General features: G+C 37.5%; 1 protein-coding gene across 1 annotated transcript; it reads right to left on the bottom strand.

Annotated features, from left to right (window-relative positions):
- Positions 1 to 13,562: 13,562 nt before the first annotated feature.
- On the bottom strand, positions 13,563 to 14,463 carry LOC100937596 (GTP-binding nuclear protein Ran-like). Its single transcript, XM_024246182.2, has one exon. The coding sequence runs from the start codon at positions 14,461 to 14,463 to the stop codon at positions 13,876 to 13,878; it is 588 nt and encodes a 195-aa protein (XP_024101950.2). The 3' UTR covers positions 13,563 to 13,875.
- Between the last annotated feature and the right edge of the window lie 4,941 nt (positions 14,464 to 19,404).

The raw sequence follows: 19,404 nt of genomic DNA on the forward strand, positions 1-19,404 counted from the left end.
TATGTAACTTTGGTTTTTGATGTTGGTGACCTACAGACGGGGTTTTGGTGTAGATGTCCTTTTTGTTGATGTTGATGCTATTCCTTTCTGTTTGTTAGTTTTCCTTCTAATAGTCAGGTCCCTCAGCTGCAGGTCCATTGGAGTTTGCTGGAGGTTCACTCCAGACCCTGTTTGCCTGGGTATCACCAGCAGAGGCTGCAGAACAGCAAATATTGCAGAATGGAAAATATTGCTGCCTAATCCTTCTGAAGATTTGTCCCAGAGAGGCACCCGCCTATATTAGGCATCGGTCCGCCCCTACTGGGAGGTGTCTCCCAGTTAGGCTACACAGGAGTCAGGGACCCACTTGAGGAGGCAGTCTGTCTGTTCCAGAGCTCAAACACCATGCTGGGAGAACCACTTCTCTCTTCTGAGATGTCAGACATGGACGTTTAGGCCTGCACAAGTTGTCTGCTGCCTTTTGTCAGCTATGCCCTGCCCACAGAGGTGGAGTCTATAGAGGCAATAGGCCTTGCTGAGCTGCGGTGGGCTCCACCCATTTCGAGCTTCCTGGCCGCTTTGTTTACTTCCTCAAGCCTCAGCAATGGCGGACGCCCCTCCTACAGCCAGGCTGCTGCTTCACAGTTCAATTTCAGATTGCTGCGCTAGCAGTGAGCAAGGCTCTGTGGGTGTGGGACCTGCTGAGCCAATCATGGGAGAGAATCTTCTTGCCTGACGGTTGCTAAGACCTTGGGAAAAGTGCAGTATTTGGGCGAGAGTGTCCTGTTTTTCCAGGTACAGTCTGTCATGGCTTCCCTTGGCTAGGAAAGGGCAATCCCTTGACCCCTTGCACTTCGTGGGTGAGGCAACACCCTGCCCTGCTTTGGCTCACCCTCCGTGGGCTGCACCCACTGTCCAATGAATCCCAATGAGATGAACCAGGTACCTCAGTTGGAAATGCACAAATCACCCATCTTCTGTGTCAGTCACGCTGGGAGCTGCAGACCGGAGCTGTTCCTATTCTGCCATCTTGGAAAGAAGATCCCCTTGGTAATTTTTTTGTCTGTCTATTTGATTCTTCTCTCTTTTCTTCTTTGTTAGTCTGGCTAGTGGTCTATCTATTTTATTTATCCTTTCAAAAAGCCAGCACCTGGATTCGTTGACTTTTTGAAGGGTTTTTTTGTGTCTCCATCTCCTTTGGTTCTGCTCTGATCTTAGTTATTTCTCATCTTCTGCTAGCTTTTGAATTTGTTTGCTCTTTCTTCTCTTTCTTTTGAATGTTTGTTCTTCTCTCTTTCTAGAGAAGAACATCACGTCTTTTAGTTGTGATGTTAGGATGTCAATTTTAGATCTTTCCTGGTTTCTCCTGTGGGCATTTAGTGCTACAAATTTTCCTCTAATCACTGCTTTAGCTGTGTCCCAGAGATCCTGGTATGTTGTGTCTTTGTTCTCATTGGTTTCAAAGAACATCTTTATTTCTGCCTTCATTTCATTATTTACCCAGTAGTCATTCAAGAGAAGGTTGTTCAGTTTCCATGTAGTTGTGCAGTTTTGAGTGAGTTTCTTAATCCTGAGTTCTAGTTTGATTTCCCTGTGGTCTAAGAAACTGTTTGTTATAATTTCCATTCTTTTGCACTTGCTCAGAAGTGTTTTACTTCCAATTATGTGGTCAATTTTAGAATAAGTGCTACATGGTGCTGAGAAGAATGTATGTTCTGTTGATTTGGGGTGGAGCATTCTGTAGATGTCTATTAGGTCTTCTTGTTGCAGAGCTGTGTTCAAGTCCTGAATATCCTTGTTAATTTTCTGTCTCGTTGATCTGTCTAATATTGACAGTGGGGTGTTAAAGTCTCCCACTATTATTGTGTGGTAGTCTAAATCTCTTCGTAGGTCTCTAAGAACTTGCTTTATGAATCTGTGTGTTCCTATATTGGGTTCATGTATATTTAGGATCATTAGCTTTTCTTGTTGCATTGATTTTTTACCATTATGTAATGCCCTTCTTTGTCTTTTTTGATCTTTGTTGGTTTAAAGTCTGTTTTATCAGAGTCTAGGATTGCAACCCCTGCTTTTTTTTGCTTTCCATTTGCTTGGTAGATCTTCCTCCATCCCCTTATTTTGAGTCTATGTGTCTTTGCACGTGAGATGCATCTCCTGAATACAGCACACCGATGGGTCTTAAATCTTTATCCAATTTCCAGTCTGTGTCTTTTAATTGGGGTCTTTATCCCTTTTACATTTAAAGTTAATACTGTTATGTTTAAATTTGATCCTGTCATTATGACGTTAGCTGGTTATTTTGCCCATTAGTTGATGCAGTTTCTTCGTAGTATTGATGGCCTTTACAATTTGGTATGTTTTTGCAGTGGCTGGTACCGGTTTTCCTTTCCATATTTAGTGCTTACTCCAGGAGCTCTTGTAATGCAGGCTGGGTGGTGACAAAAATCTCTCACATTTGCTTGTCTCTTAAGGATTTTATTTCTCCTTTGCTTATGAAGCTTAGTTTGGCTGGATAGGAAATTCTGGGTTGAAAATTCTTTTCTTTAAGAATGTTGAATTTTGGCCTTTACTCTCTTAAGCTTGTAGGGTTTCTGCAGAGAGATATGCTGTTAGTCTGATGGGCTTCCCTTTGTGGGTAACCTGACCTTTCTCTCTGGCTTTCCTTAAGATTTTTTCCTTAATTTCAACCTTGGCGAATCTGACGATTATGTGTCTTGGGGTTGCTCTTCTTGAGGAGTATCTTTGTGGTGTTCTCTGTATTTCCTGAATTTGAATGTTGGCCTGTCTTGCTAGGTTGGAGATGTTCTCCTGGATAATATCCTGAAGTGTTTTCCTTCTTGGTTCCATTCTCCCCGTCAGTTTCAGGTACAGGAATCAAACGCAGGTTTGGTCTTTTCACATAGTCCCATATTTCTTGGGGGATTTGTTCATTCCTTTTCATCCCTTTTTCTCTAACCTTGTGTTTGTACTTTGTTTTATTAAGTTGATCTTCAATCTCTGATATCCTTTCTTCCGCTTGATCAATTCAGCTGTTGATACTTGTGTATGCTTCACGAAATTCTCGTGCTGTGTTTTTCAGCTCCATCAGGTCATTTATGTTCTTCTTTAAACTGGTTATTCTAGTTAGCAATTCCTCTAATGTTTTCTCAAGGTTCTTATCTTCCTTACATTGGGTTAGAACATGCTCCTTTAGCTCAGAGGAGTTTGTTATTTCTCATCTTCTGAAGTCTACTTTTGTGAATTCATCCTACTCATTCTCCATCCAGTTTTGTTCCCTTGCTGGCAAGGAGTTGTTAAACTTTGGAGAGGAGGCATTCTGATTTTTGGAATTTTCAGCCTTTTTGCGCTGTTTTTTCCTCATCTTTGTGGATTTATCTACTTTTGTTCTTTGGTGTTGGTGACCTTTGGATGGGGTTTCTGTGTGGACATCCTCTTTGTTGATATTGATGCTATTCCTTTCTGTTTGTTACTTTTCTTTCTAGCAGTCAGGCCCCTCTGCTGCAGGTCTGCTGGAGTTTGCTGAAGGTCCACTTCAGACCCTGTTTGCCTGGGTATCACCAGCAGAGGTTGCAGAACAGCAAAGATTGCTGCTTGTTCCTTCCTCTAGAAGCTTTGTCCCAGAGGAGCACCCACCAGATGCCAGCCGTAGCTCTCCTGTGTGAGGTGTCTGTCAACCCCTGCTGGGAGGTGTCTTCCCATCAGGAGGCACGGAGGTCAGGGACCCACTTGAAGGGGCAGCTGTCCCTTGGCAGAGCTCAAGCATTGTGCTGGGAGGTCCACTGCTCTCTTCAGAGCCAGCAGGCAGGAAGATTTAAGTCTACTTAATCTGTGCCCATAGCCGCCCCTTCCCCCAGCTGCTCTGCCCCTGGGAGATGGGAGTTTTATTGGGGCTGCTGCCTTTCTTTCAGAGATGTCCTGCTGACAGAGGAGGAATCTAGAGAGGCAGTCTGCCTAAAGTGGCTTTGAGGTGCCATGATGGGCTCCGCTGTGTCCCAACTTCCTGGTGGCTTTGTTTACACCGTGATGGGAAAACCACCTACTCCAGTCTCAGTAATGGCGAATGTCCCTCCCACCACCAAGCTCGAGCATCAGTTGACTTCAGACTGCTGTGCTGGCAGTGAGAATTTCAAGCCAGTGGATCTTAGCTTGCTTGGCTCCATTGGGGTGGGATCCACTGAGCTAGGCCACTTGGCTCCCTGACTTCAGCCCCCTTTCCAGGGGAGTGAACAGTTCTGTCTCCCTGGCATTCCAGGCACAACTGAGGTTTGAAAAAAAAAAATCTCCTGCAGCTAGCTCGGCATCTGCCCAAACGGCTGCCCAGTTTTGTGCTTGAAACCTAGGTCCCTGGTGGCATAGGCACCTGAGGGAATCTGCTGGTCTGTGGGTTGTGAAGACCATGGGAAAAGGTAGTATCTGGGCTGGAATGCACTGTTCCTCAAGGCAGAGTCCCTCAGGGCTTCTTTTGGCTAGGGGAGGGAGTTCCCTGACCCCTCGCGCTTCCCAGGGGACATGGCACTCCACCCTGCTTCCACTCCCACTCTGTGGGCTGCACCCGTGTCTAACCAGTCCCAATGAGATGAGCTGGTTACCTCAGTTGGAAATGCAGAAGTCACTCACCTTCTGCATTGATCTTGCTGGGAGCTGCAGACTGGAGCTGTTCCTATTTGGCCATCTTGCTCACAACCTCTATAATATATTTTAAGGTCAGGTTGTGTGATGCCTCCAGCTTTGTTCTTTTGCTTAGCATTGCTTTGGCTATTCATGCTCTTTTTTGGTTCCATGTGAATTTTAAGATTTTTTTTTCTATTTCAGTGGAAAATAACATTGGTATTTTGATAGGGATTGCATCAAATCTGTAGATTGCTTTGGGTAGTATGGTCATTTGAATGATGTTAATTCTTCCAATCCATGAGCATGAAATGTTTTTCCATTTCTTTGTGTCATCTTCAATTTATTTCATCAGGGTTTGATAGTTTTCCTTGTAGAGGTGTTTTACCTCCTTGGTTAAATTTACTCCTAGGTATTTTAATTAATTAATTAATTAATTTGCAGTTACTATTAGTAGGATTACCTTATTGATTTTTTCCTTGGCTGGTTCATTATTGATTTATAGAAACACTACTGATTTTTCTATGTTGATTTTGTGTTCTTCAACTTTCGTGAATTCATTGATCAGATCTAAGAGTTTATTTTTTTGGTGGAGTCTTTAAATTGATTTAGATATAAGATTATGTCATCTGCAAAAAGGAACACCTTGCCTTGCTTTTTTGCAATTTAGATACCTTTCATTTCTTTCTCTTGCCTGATTTCTCTGGCTAGGACTTCTACTATTATGTTGAACAGGAGTGGTGGAAGTGGAAATCTTTGTCTTGTTCCAGTTCTTAAAGGAAAGGCTGTTAACTTTTCTCCATTTGATATGATGTTAGCTGTAGGTTTATCATATACGGCCTTTATTATGTTGAGGTATGTTCCTTCTAGGCCAGGTTTGTTGAGAGTTTATCACTAAGGGATGTTGAATTTTATCAAATGCTTTTTCTTTATATATTGAGATGATCATAATGATTTTTCTGTTAATGTGATGAGTCACATTTATTGATTTGCACAGGTTGAACCATCCCACTTGATCATGGTATATTATCTTTTTCACAGGCTGTTGGATTTGGTTTACTAGCATTTTGTTGAGGATTTTTGTATTTATAGTTACCGAGGATATTGGCCCGTAGTTTTCTTTCTTTCTTTTTTTTTTTTTTTTCTGTGTCCTTGTTTTGCTATCAGGGTAATGCTGCCCTCATAGAATGAGTTAGGAAGAATTCCCTTCTCTAATTTTCTGGAATAGTTTAAGGAGAATTGGTGCTAATTCTTTGTATGTTTGGTGGAATTTGGCGGTGAAGACTCCAGTCCTGGACTTTTATTTGTTGGGAGACTTTTTATTATTAATTAAATCTCATTATTTGTTATGGTCTGTTCAGGTTTTTAAAATTTCTTCCTGATTCAATCTTAGTAGGTTGTATGTGTCTAGGAATTTACTTATTTTCTCTAAGTTTTCCAATGTTGTAGTGTATAGTTGTTCTTAATAATCTCTGACGATCTTTTGTATTGCTGTGGTATCCATTGTAATGTCTCTTTTTTCATTTCTGATTTTACTTGTGTCTTTTTTTTCCTTGGTTAATCTACCTAGTAGTTTATCAATTTTGCTTATCTTTTCAGAAAGCCAACTTTTTGTTTCATCGATCCTTTGTAATGTTTAAGCCCCAATTTTGTTTAGTTCTGCTCTGATCTTTATTATTTCTTTTCTGTTAATTTTGGGCTTGGTTTATTCTTGCTTTTTTAGTTTCTTGAGGTGCACTGGTAGATTATTTATTTGAAATCTTTCTACTTTTTTGCTGTAAGCATTTATTGCTATAAACCTCTGTTAGCCCTGCTTTTGTTGTATCCCATAGGTTTTAGTATGTTGTATTTAGATTTTCACTGTTTCAATAATTTTTTTTATTTCTCCCCTTAATTTCTTCCTTCACCCAGTGGTAGTTCAGGAGCATATTGTTTAATTTTTATGTATTTAAACACTTTCCAAAGTTCTGTTGTTATTGGTTTCCAGGTCTATTCTATTTTGTTCTGAGAAGATACTTGATATAATTTCAATTTTTAAGATTCTTTTGAGACTTGTTTCATGTCCTAGCATATGGTCTGTTCTGGAGAATATTCCATGTACTGATGAAAAGAATGTATATTCTGTAGCTTTTGGATGAAATATCTGTTAGGTCCATTTGGTCCAAGGTGCAGTTTAAATACAATATTTCTTTGTTTATTTTCTGTCTAGATAATTTATCTAATGATGAGAGTGGGGTGTTTATGTCACCAACAATTATTGTATTGGAGTCTATCTCTCCCTTATATTTAATATTTGCTTTATATATCTGGATGCTCTGATGTTGGATGCATGTTTAGAACTGTTATATCATTTTGCTGAACTGATCCCTGTATCATTATATAATGACCTCTTGTCCCTTTTTACTATTTTTGACTTTAAGTATGTTTTATCTGATATAAATATAGCTTCTCTTGCTAATTTTTGGTTTCTACTTGCATGAAATATCTTTTTCTATCCCTCTATTTTCAGTGCATATGTGTCTTTATAGGTGAAATAAGTTTTTTATAGACAGCATATAGTTGATTCTTGCTTTTTAAAATCCATTGAACCAGTTTATATCTTTTAAGTGGAAAGTTTAAGGTTTACATTCAAGCTTATTATTAATATGTGAGCGCTGATTCTTGTAATGTTATTAATTGATTTCTGGTTATTTTCTATATCCTTTATTTCTTTCTTCCTCTTTTATTGTTTATCATTGTGGTTTTTTGTAAGGATAACACTTGAGTCTTCTATTCCTCATTTGTGTGCTTGCTCTACCAGTGGGTTATATAATTTTGAGTATTTTCATGATGGTAGATATCATCCTTTCAGTACTATGTGTATGATTCCCTTAAGCATTTCTTGTATGGCTGGCCTAGTGGTGATGAATTCCTTCCTCTTTTGCTTTTCTGGGAAAGACTTTATTTCTCCTTTATTTATGAATGATAACTTTTCTGGGTGGTGTATCCTTGGCTGGCAGTCTTTTTTCCTTTAGCTCTTTGAATGTATTGTTGCATTCTCTCCTGATCTGTAAGGTTTCTGTTAAGAAATCTAGTGTTCATCTGTTGGGGCTTCCTTTATAAGTGACTAGTCACTTTTGCTGTTTTTATAATTTCATTTTTTGTCTTTGACTTTTGACAGTTTGATGATAATGTGCTGTGAATAGAAGACATTTTGAAATTGTATCTGTTTGGAAATATTTGAGCTTCTTGCATTTGAATGTCTGTATCTCTTGCTAGACTTAGGAAGTTTTCAGCTACTATTTTTTATATAGGTTTCTATTCCCTTCATTTTCTGTTCCCTTTCTGGGACACTGAGAATTTGAATATTTGGTCACTTTATGGTGTTCCATATGTGATGTAGGCTTTGTTTGTTCTTTAGAATTCTCTTTTCTTTATTTTTTTGTCTGACTGGGTTATTTCAGAAAACCAGTTTTCAAGTTGTGAGGTTTTTTCTTCTGCTTAATCTAGTCTACTGTTGAAGCTTTCAAGTGTATTTTGTATTTCATTCAATGAATTCTTCAGTTCCAGAATTTCTGTTTGATACTTTTTAATGATATTGATCTATTTGCTAAGTTTCTCATTCATACCCTGAATTGTTTTTTTGACTTCGTTTATTGTTTTTCTTAGTTCTTTTGTATCTCACTGAGCTTCAATATTATTTTAAATTCTTTTTCCAGGAATTTCTGGAAGAAATTCATAAATTTCTTAATTGAAATCTGTTACTGGAGAATTATTGTGTTCTTGTGGAGGTGTTTATATTTTCTTGCTTTTCCATTTTTTCTGTGTGTCCTTATGCTGGTATCTGCACATCTGGTGTAATAGTCACCTCTTCCAAGTTTTTGACTTTGATTTTGTAGGGAAAGAATATTTTCTAAAGACATATCTATGTTTATGTAGGGCACTTTCGCTTGATTCTGTGTGTGTATACACTAGTATAGTCCCCATATGGTTTCTTCAGCTATAAACACATCAGTAATGTCTCTGATTTTCTCAGTGGATTAGGTTGCAATTTTTAGTGGAGGCCATGTTTAAAGTTTGCTGGGGATGGAGACATCACATGGTCCAGTTCTCAGGACCCATTGGTCACAGTGGCAGGCTGAGTGTGCCTATCATTGGGCCCCTGGGCAGTGTCATGGGCACTGATGTTAGCAGGTCCAGGTGGGTGATTTTTGGACCTCTGGGCAGCTTACTCAGGTGTGGAGGCAGTGGCAATGTTAATCAGGCAAGTGGGAAGGTCCTTGAGCCCTTGGGTAGTGGGCATGACATGGACAATGGCAGTAGCAGTGGTGGGACTACCCTCTGGCTTCCATGTGGTCTGTGCTGGTGTTGGTGGTGGCTGTGACGGCCTGGGCAGGTTAGTTTCTGGGCCTGCAGGTGGCTTTGGTGGATGAATGCCAGCTGTGGTGGTAGTGGCATGTTAGTTGGGCTCATCCTTAGGCCACTGGGCATGTGCTTGGGCACTGCGAAGGAGTATACAGTTGGGGTAGGTGGGTCTGTTCTCACACTCATTGGTAGTGTCTGCAGTAGCTGGCTGTGGTAGGCAAGGATGGGGTGTTTCCCAGGCCCCTGGTGGAATGTTCAGGAGTGGGGTGGCAGTGGCTGTGTTGTGAAGATGCGGTACAATACATCTTCAGATGAGGGTGGCAGTGGGTCTGTTGTGAAGGTGGCACCTGCTTCTGGTGAAGATGGGGTTGCTTTTAGTGGCAGCAGCCACAAACAGATGGCTGGGGATCACATGCTTCAGCAATAAGTGGTGGCTATTAGCAGGGTAATTTTCCTCAGGGCACTTTTAAATGTAGATGGTCCCGCTATTGGGTGTGGTGTGGTCACTGCCAGTGGCTCTGTCTTTGGTCCTGGTGACAGCAGCCAGCAATGGTACCTGGGTATGATCAGTGGACGTCAATGGGGCTTTGGAGATATGGAGGTGTAGGAGTTACTGGGCTCCTAGGTGGGATGCATTCTGGTAGGGGCTGGGCCTTCAGGATGGCACCTTGTGAGTACCAGATGCCTCTAGTCAGCTGTCTTGAATCCCTTTCAATATTATTTTTAAAACTGTAATTTTCTCCTAGTATTTTCATTGCTTCACTTTTCCTATTTAATTTTTTATGCACTTGAATTTACTTTTTAGTAAAGAGTAAGATAGAGATCACTTCTTTTTTTAAAAAAGAAAATGCTACTAGCTTTACAACTTATTTTATAATCCAACTTCTTCCCATTGATAGGAATTTTACCTTTATTTTACCCTAAAACCTCAAATGTATGCAATTCCATTTAGAAAGTTTTAGTTCTAGTCCACAGATATATCAATCCTGGAACATGTTATGTCAGATAAAAATATTTTTAGCTTTCTCTAATGTCTGGCAAGATGTATCTGCTCATCATTCTCTATCAGAATTTTGCTGATTATTCTTCCTTTTAAAAACTGTATTGTGGTGTAATTGACATAAAATAGACTGCATATGTTTAAAGTGAACAACTTGATTTGTTTTGGCATAGGTATATACCTGTGAAACCATTATCACAATCAAGATAATATATTCATGACCCCCAAATTTTTGCTGTGACTCTCTGAGGTCACTCTCTCTTGTTCCTTCCTGTCTCTTTCATTCCCAAGCAATCACTTACTAATCTTCTTTTTGTATCTATGAGATTAATTTGCATTTCCTAAGATTTTATACATATGAAATCATATATGTAAACTCTTTTTCTGACTTCTTTCATTCAGTGTAATGTTTCTTTCAGATTCATCCTTCTTGTTGTATGTATCAGCAGTTCACACTTTTTACAGCTGACTAACATTCTTTTTTTTTTTTTTTTTTTTTTGGAGACAGAGTCTCGCTCTGTCACCCAGGCTGGAGTGCAGTGGCGTGATCTCGGCTCACTGCAAGCTCCGCCTCCTGGGTTCATGCCATTCTCGTGCTTCAGCCTCCAGAGTAGCTGGGACTACAGGCGCCCGCCACCACGCCCAGCTAATTTTTTTTTGTATTTTTAGTAGAGAAGGGGTTTCACTGTGTTAGCCAGGATGATCTTGATCTCCTGACCTCGTGATCTACCCACCTTGGCCTCCCAAAGTGCTGGGATTACAGGTGTGAGCCACCGCGCCCGGCCTCTAACATTCTATTGTATGAATGTATTAGTTAGCTTGGGCTGGCACAACAAAATGCCAATAGACTAGGTGGCTTAACCAACATAAATTTATTTTTCACAGTTTGAAGGCTGGGAAGTCCAAGATCAAGGTATCAGATGATTCAATTTCTGATGAGGTCTCTCTTCCTGGCTTGCAGTTGCCTTCTCACTATATCTTCATATGGCCTTTCCTCTGTGCATGCACACAGAGAGTTTCCTCTTTTTATAAGGCCACTCATCACATTGTGAGGGCCCCACTCACATGATCTAATCTAACTCTAATTACCTCTCAAAGGTTCCATCTCCAAATACCGTCACACTGGGGACTAGAGCTTTAATGTATGAATTTTAGGCAGACACAAACATTCAGTCCATAACAACTTAAAAAATCCATTGAGGTATTAGTGGACATTTATGTTGTTTATAATTTCTGACTATTACAAATCGATCTGCTATTAATATTTATATACAAGGTATATACCTTTATTTCTTTTGGGTAAATATTTATAAGTAGAATGGCTGGATCATCTGTTGAAATAAGTGGATCATATCATAAAAAAGGTTTGTCTTTTAAAAAAATTGCCAGTTTCCCAAAGTGGTTGTACCATTTTCCATACCCACTATAATGGTATGACAGTTCCATGTTATCTTTGATAACACGTGGCCAGTGGTACTAATTTTAGGCATTCTTACAGGTGTGTGGTAGCCTACATAGTGGTATCTCATTGTGCTTTCAATTTGCATTGCCCTAATGACTAATGATTTTGAGAACATTTTCCTATGTTTATTTACCTTCTGTATGTCTTCTTTGGAGAAGCTTCTGGTAAAATCTTTTGCCTCCTCCCATTTTTTTTATTGGGTTGTTTGGTTTCTCATTATTGAATTTTGAGAGTTCTTTATATAGACATAAGTTCTTTATCATATATATAATTTGCACACATTTTCTCCCAACCTGTAGCTTGTCTTTGCTTTCTCTTAGAAATTTTTTTTGAAGAATGGAAGCTCTTAATTTTGATGAAGTGTAATTTATCAATTTCTTCTTTTATGTATTGTGTTTTTGCTGTCATACCTAAGAAATCTTTCCCTAACCCAAGACTATGAAATTTTTTTTTCTAGAAGTTTTATGTTTTTCAGTTTTACAGTTAGGACTATAATCCATTTTGAGTTAATTTTTGTGTTTTGTATGAGGTATGGATGAAAATTCCTTTTTTGCATATTGTAAATTGTATTGTTTAAAAAATTTTAATTTCTAATCATTTCTAGAATACCTAAATAAAACTGATTAATCTTGCTAAAGTCACTTATTAGCAACAGTAGTTATTTCTTTGGTAATTTTCAAGCAATTTTTTACATAGAGGATGATTTTGCCAGGAAACAAAGGCAGTTTCTTTCTAGTTTAGATGCCCTTTATTTCTTTTTCTTGTCTTATTGAACTAGCCAGAACTTTCCAGTCCAATATTGTATGAACATGGTGAGAAAAGGCATCATTGCCTTTTTCCTGTTCGTAAGGAAAAAGCAATCAGTCAGTCTCCATTAAATATGATATTAGCTTTAAGTTTTTAAAATAGATGCTATCTATCAGATTGAGGAAGTTCTCTTCTATCCTCGCTTTGCTAAGAGTTTTTAGCAGAAACACTGAATTTTGTCAAATGCTCTTCCTGCATTTGTTGAGATGATCATATGATTTTTCTTTTTAGGCTGTTAATATGGTGAATTACATTGATTAATTTTTGAATGTTAAAACAGTCTTGCTTTTTGTGCATGAATCCTATTCAGCCATGTTGTATCATCTTATATGTAATGTCTATTTGTTTTTCATATTCCCAAAGCTTCTGGCCTCATGAAAGAAGGTAGAAAATATTTCATCTTCTTCAATTTTCTGTAACAGTTTTTGTAGAATTGGCATCATTTGTTCCTTAAATGTTTGGTAGAATTCTCCAGCAAAGTCATTGGGCCTGGAGGTGTTTTTTTTTGTTGTTGTTGTTTGGGGGGGGTGGTTAAATTACAAATTTAATTTATTTAATAGGCTATTTAGATTATCTATTTATACTTGGATGAAATTGGTAGTTTGTGTCTTTCAAGAAATTTACCTATTTCTTCTAAATTGTCAAATTTATTGGCGTAATGTTCATTATAATATTTTCTTATTTTTTAAAAAAATGTAAAATATGTAGTGATGTTACCTTTATTATTTCTGACAATAGGTAATTTGTGTCTTCTCTCTTTTTTCCTCTGATTGGCTTGGCTACAGCTTTACCAATTTTATTGATCTTCTTAAAGAAGTAGCATTGGGTTTCATTAATTTTTCATTGACTTTATATACTTTATTAATATCTACTCTGATTTTTTCATAAGTTATCTTCTTCTACTTTGGTTTTAATTTGTTCTTTGGCTTCTAGTTTCTTTTCTGTTTTCTTATTCCTTTTTTTAAAGATATTTTAAATATAACTTTATTTTGATAAACGAATGGGAATGACAGTAACAAACAAGATTTCACCACTGAATATTGTGATGTGACTGTAGCAGTCTTTTTTTTGGGGGGAGGGATGGAGTCCCACTCTGTCACCAGGCTGGAGTGCTGTGGCATGATCTCCACTCACTGCAACCTTTGACTCCCTGGTTCAAGTGATTCTCCTGCCTCAGCCTCCTGAGTAGCTGGGATTACAGGCCTGTACCACCACGCCTGGCTAGTTTTTGTATTTTCAGTAGAGACGGAGTTTCACCATGTTGACCAGGATGGTCTCAATCTCCTGACCTCGTGATCAGCCTGCCTCAGCCTCCCAAAGTGCTGGGATTACAAGCGTGAGCCACTGCGCCCGGCCGACTGTAGCAGTCTTATATTTGAAACTCTAGGAATCAACTGCATTCCAAAACAGCTAAATATGCAGGTCCAAACAATGAAGGTATTTTTTAAACTGCCACATTCACTCCAAAGCCCACTCATCTCCTTCAGCATCCCACAGATGAAGCACATGTTCCGCTTAGCTAGATAACAATGAGGTGGCACGCACGCTGCACCGCTGACATCACAGGACAACTGCCTATAAAACTAAGACTTCTGACACTGGGCTCCAGCTTCATTCTCACAGGTCATTATCCTAATCCGGGAGAGCAGTTATCTGAGCAACCTCTAAGTCATGCTCATACTGTACTGCCAAAGCTGGGTCCATGACAACCTCCGGTGGGGAGAGCAGACATGGCAACAAATTCCAAGTTAGGGTCTCCAATGAGCTTCCTAGCAAGCCAGAGGAAGGGCTTTTCAAGGTTGTAGTTACTTTTGGCAGAAATGTTGTAGTACTGAAGATTGTTCTTTTGGTGGAAGACAATGGATTTTGCCTTCCCTTTCCTGTTCTTAATATCCACTTTGTTGCCACACAACACGATGGAGATGTTTTCACATGCTCGCACCTGATCTCTATGCCAGGTAGGCACATTCTTGTAAGTAACTCTTGATGTTACATCAAACATTATAATGGCACACTGGGCTTGGATATAATAGCCATCTCTCAGTCCACCGAATTTCTCCTGGCTGGTTGTGTCCCATACATTGAACTTAATAGGTCCTCTGTTGGTGTGGAACACTAGAGGATGAACCTCGACACCTAAGGTGGCTATACACTTCTCAAATTCACCAGTCAAATGACGTTTCACGAAGGTCGTTTTCCCAGTACCACCATCACCAACCAATACAAGTTTGAACTGGATCTGGGGTTCTCCCTGTCCAGCCATCCCGGCGTTCTTTCCAGAAGCATCTCCGCACCCGTCCACCTGAGCTCTTATTCATTTTTTTTTTTTTTTTTTGAAATGGGGTCTCACTGTGTTACCCAGGCTGAAGTGCAGTGGAGTGATATGGCTCACTGCTGCCTTGAACTCCTGGACTCAAGCAATCCTCCTGCCTTAGCCTCCCAAGTAGCTGATACAATAGGCACATGCCACCATGCCTGGCTAAGTTTCTTCTTCTCTTTGTAGAGACAGGATCTCTCTCCATTGCCCACAATGGTCTCAAATCCCTGGCCTCAAGCAATCATCCAACCTCAGCCTTCTGAGTACTGGGATTACAAGTGCGAGCCACTGTGCCCAGCTCCTGTTTCTACTTTCTTAAGGTACAAGTTGAGGTCATTGATTTGAGACCTTTCCACTGTTCTCATATGGATGTTCAGTGTTATGGATTTACCTCCAAATATTGTTTTAACTGCATCTCACAAAATTTAGAATGTGTGATTTCTCTTTAATTCAGTCCCACACAAATAGAAATTTTCTATTTCTTTTCTTTTATTCATGGATCATTTAAAAGAATGTTGTTTAGTTTCAATGTACTTGAGGATTTTCTAGATTTTTTTCTGTTTTTGATTTATAATCTAATTTATTGTGCTCATAGTACATACTTCGCATGGTTTGAGTCCTTTTAAATTTATGGAGGCATGTTTTGTGACCCAGAAAATGGTGTGTTTTGGAAAATGTTTCATGTGCACTTGGGAAGAATATATATTACAGTTTAGTATTGTAGGATGGATTATTCTATAAATATCAATTAGGTCAGGTTGATTGACGGTGTTCAACTCATATTCTTACTGATTTTCTGTTTACTGGTTTTATCAATAACTGAACAGGGATTTTTGAAGTATCTGACTATAATTCTGAATTTGCCTCTTTTCTGTTGTACTTTGATCAGCTTTTGTTTCATGTGTTTTGATGCTCTGCCTCTTTATCATATGAAATGACCTTTTCATTCTCAATAATAATCTATTTTCTGAAATCTACTTTATCCTATTTTAATATAGCCATTTCATCTTTCTTTTCATAGGGTTAGCGTGGTATATATTTTTCCATTCATTTACTTTTAGTTAATTTGTGTTTTATATTAAAACTTTTTTCTTCTGTAGCAGCATATAGAGTTGGGTCTTGCCTTTTATTTCTTAAATTCAATCTGAGAATCTCTGCCTTTCACTGTGGTGTTTAGACCATTTACATTTAATGTGATATTAGATACAATGAGTCTAAATTCACTCTCTTGCTATTTTTTTCTCTATTCTTTTTCTGTTTTCTTTTTCTCTTTTTTTAACTTTCTATTTCTTATCTTTTCCCGTTTTTAAATAATTGACTACTTTATGCTTCCATTTTATATTCATTGTTGGCTTATTAGTTATAACGCTTTGCTGTGTAATTTTAGTGATAGCTTTGGTGTTTATAGAAAATATCTTTAACTTATTACACTCTACCTTCTGGTAATATACTGCTTCATATTTTTATAAAAATATTACCACAGTATACTTCCATTTTCTCCTCCAAGCCTTTGCACCACTGTTGTCATACATTTTATTTCTACATATGTTATAAACCCCCCAAAATATTATTATTTTTTCTTCATATAGTCACGTATCTTTTAAAGATACTTAATTAGTAATAAAAATCACTTTAAAAACATGTAGTTACCATTTTTGGTGCTTTTAATTTGAGCACAGATTATTATTTCCATTTGTTATTTTTCTTCTGGCTGAAGGACTTTTTATGTCATTTCTTGTATTTAAGCTCTGTTAGTGATGAATTATTTCAGTTTTTGTATGCTTCGAAAAGTAGTTTGTTTTTGAAAAATATTTTTGCTGTGTAAAAGATTATCATTTGATTTTTTTTCGGTACTTTATATTTCTCTACTGTCATCTGCATTACATTGTTTCTGATGAAAATCTAATGCCATCCTAATGTTTGTTCCTCCCTACCCCACTCAGGACAACTGATGTTCCTTTGTATGTAATGTTTTTTCCCTTATGGCTACTTTTAAGATGTTTTTCTCTCTATCATCATCATTTTAAGCAGTTTGATCATGTTGTGACTTGGTTTCTTTTTATTTGTTTATTTTTGTGTGTGTGTGCTTAGAGTTCATTGAGCATCTCAGATCTGTGGACTTTTGTACTTCATTAAATTGAAAATATTTTGGCCATTATCTTTTCAAATATTACCTTGACCTTTTTTTTCTTTAAGAACTCCAGTTACATGCATATTAGACAAGTTGAATTTGTCACTTAGCTCACTGATGACTCTGTTAAATCTTTTTTAGTCATTGTGTTTTATATGGGATAATTTCCATTGTCTTCAAATGAACTAATATTTTCTCCTGCAATGAATAATCTGCCATTAATTTCATAGAGTGTATTTTTCTTCTTGAACATTCTAATTTTTTATTTCTAGATGTTTAGAAATTTGTGTTACGTTTTTATTTTTCATAATTCTGCTTAACATGTTCAATTTTACTTCTTGTTGTTTGAACATATGAAATATAGTTATAATAATTGTATAAACATCCATTTTCACTAATTCTATAATCTATATAATTTCTGAGTCAATTTTGATTGATTACTTTTTCTCGTTATTGTTCATATTTTCCTGCTTTTTTGCATGTCTAATAATTTTTGATTAAATGGCAGACATTGTGAATTTTGCTTTGTGTTCTGGGTATTCTTGTATTTCAACAAATCTTCTCAAATTTTGTTGTTTGAAGCACTTAAGTTACTTGGAAACAGTTTGATTTTAGTAGGTCTTTTTTTGAATTGGGATCAAAGTAGAATTGAGTCTAAGGGCTAATATTTCCCTAGTACTATATTGGTACAAAACCCTTCTATGTACTTTATACAATGCTTTTGAAATGATGAGGTTTTAGACTTTGTTGATGAGAATAGGAGCTATTCTTCTGTGTGAACTCTCAGTGTTGTTCCCTATTATCCTTTTGGGTGGTTATTTTCCTGGTCTCAGTTATTTTTCCCACATGCATAAGCTGGTTAGTACTTAGTTGAAGACTTGATGTGGACACTGCAGATCTCTGAATCTCTCTCCTCTCTGTATCTGCGTTTTACAGAGTCTACTTGCTGTGGTATCCATAGGCTCCCAGCTACATCTTCTCTACTCAGGGTGACTACTGGACTCTGCCTATGTTTTTCTTTCTTGTGTCATGGCCTGGAAACTCTTTTTAGATAACAGCTAGGCAATCATAGGACTCACTTTGTTCATTATTCCCATTTCTCAGAGATCAATGTTTTCTGTAGCATGAATTTTAATGTTTTGAAAATTATTGTTTGATAAATTTTGTTGATTTAGTTGTTTCAGGAGTATAACCAGTATATATGGTCTTTGTTACTTTGTCTTGGCAAGAAGCATAAATTTCTGAGTATCTATTTTTTTTATGCAAGTTTGTAGACCTAACCATTGCTGCATGTATTAAAATCATGTGGAGAGCTTTTAAATAAGAACTTGTCTCTGAGATTCTGATTTAATTGGTCTGGAATGATGTTTGTGTTAAGTGTTTAAGTGTTATACCCCTTATACCACTATTGTAGTTGCTTTAGTTCTCTGTTGCTTTTTAATTGACTTAGATAACACTATTAAAAGTGTTGCTTACTTTAGCTAACTGATGACCATCAAAGTCCTTTAATGGTTTGCCTGTTTATTTATTCATTTATTTTTAGAGATGGGGTCTTGCTATGTTGCTCAGGCTGAAGTGCATTGGTATGATCATAGCTTAGCTCACTGCAGCCTGAACTTCTGGGCTCAAGTGATCCTTCTGCCTCAGTGTCCCAAGTAGCTTGGACTACAGGTGTGTGCCACCATGCCCAGTGGTTTGCCCATATTTTGACATGTAAAATTAAGTCATGTCATTTGGTACTCTTAAAAAATTAAGGTAGCTGAATGGATGTTTATCTTACTCCATCAGGAAGATTTTGGTGCTGGATACAATGCAGTTGATGAGTAGTCTCATTTTCTTCTTACTCTTAAATGACAGTTCATGACTTACACACATTTCATGGGTCATACAAGGTCACATAACAAAATTAGAATTAGTATGCTTTAAATTGGAAAGAAAACATCATTTTGATTTAATATTTACATTTTAACTTGAAATTTTGCACCCCTAAAAAAACTACAGTGCCCTACATTTTCAAACTTTATTAATTGAATCTTAACTTCGTGTTCTTTCTAACAGATACAACAATCACTATAACTTAGTGCTGAAAATCTATCTGCCTAATACCCAACTTCATTCCAAAAGGCATAATACATTTTCCTAGAAGATTTCTACAATTACCCAGTCTAGCTGGCTGTTTAGGTTGTTAACTTTGTTATGCTGGTGAATTATATATGAACTTTAGAAATGACCATCTTTAAGAAATTCTTGTGTACTGAATTATACATGTAGGTTACAAACAATTGTTACTCTGAGTTTTCAGGACCTAGCTAGGCTAAATCCTTATCTATATTTCATTTTGCCCATAACATATTATTGTGAAATAAACAACAAAAACAAGTGAAAATAAACAACAGCAGCAGCAATGATGAGGAAATGGAGTCATCACAAGGCCTAAATGTAGCAGGATATCAGAGAGAAAGTCTCTATCCTATAAGTTAGCTTTAGTGATGGCATGGGACTTACATATAAAATGTAAAATAAAAACTGCTAACATAGAAAAATCCCACTCCTAAAATCTGCTCATACTCCCTGATTTTTATATTTCCATTTATAGCATTATTATTTTTATAGTCACCTGACTAGGGTCAAAGCTTTGGAGTAATCTTTTTCTTCTCTTTCTGTACACTTTTAATCAATCACCTATTACAGCTACCTTTTATCAAGCATCTAGTATCTGTCAGAAGCCTTATATCATCTATGTCTCATAATATACT

The sequence above is a fragment of the Pongo abelii genome, chromosome 3 (genome assembly GCF_028885655.2).
Source record: "Pongo abelii isolate AG06213 chromosome 3, NHGRI_mPonAbe1-v2.0_pri, whole genome shotgun sequence".
Taxonomy (NCBI): Eukaryota; Metazoa; Chordata; class Mammalia; order Primates; family Hominidae; genus Pongo; species Pongo abelii.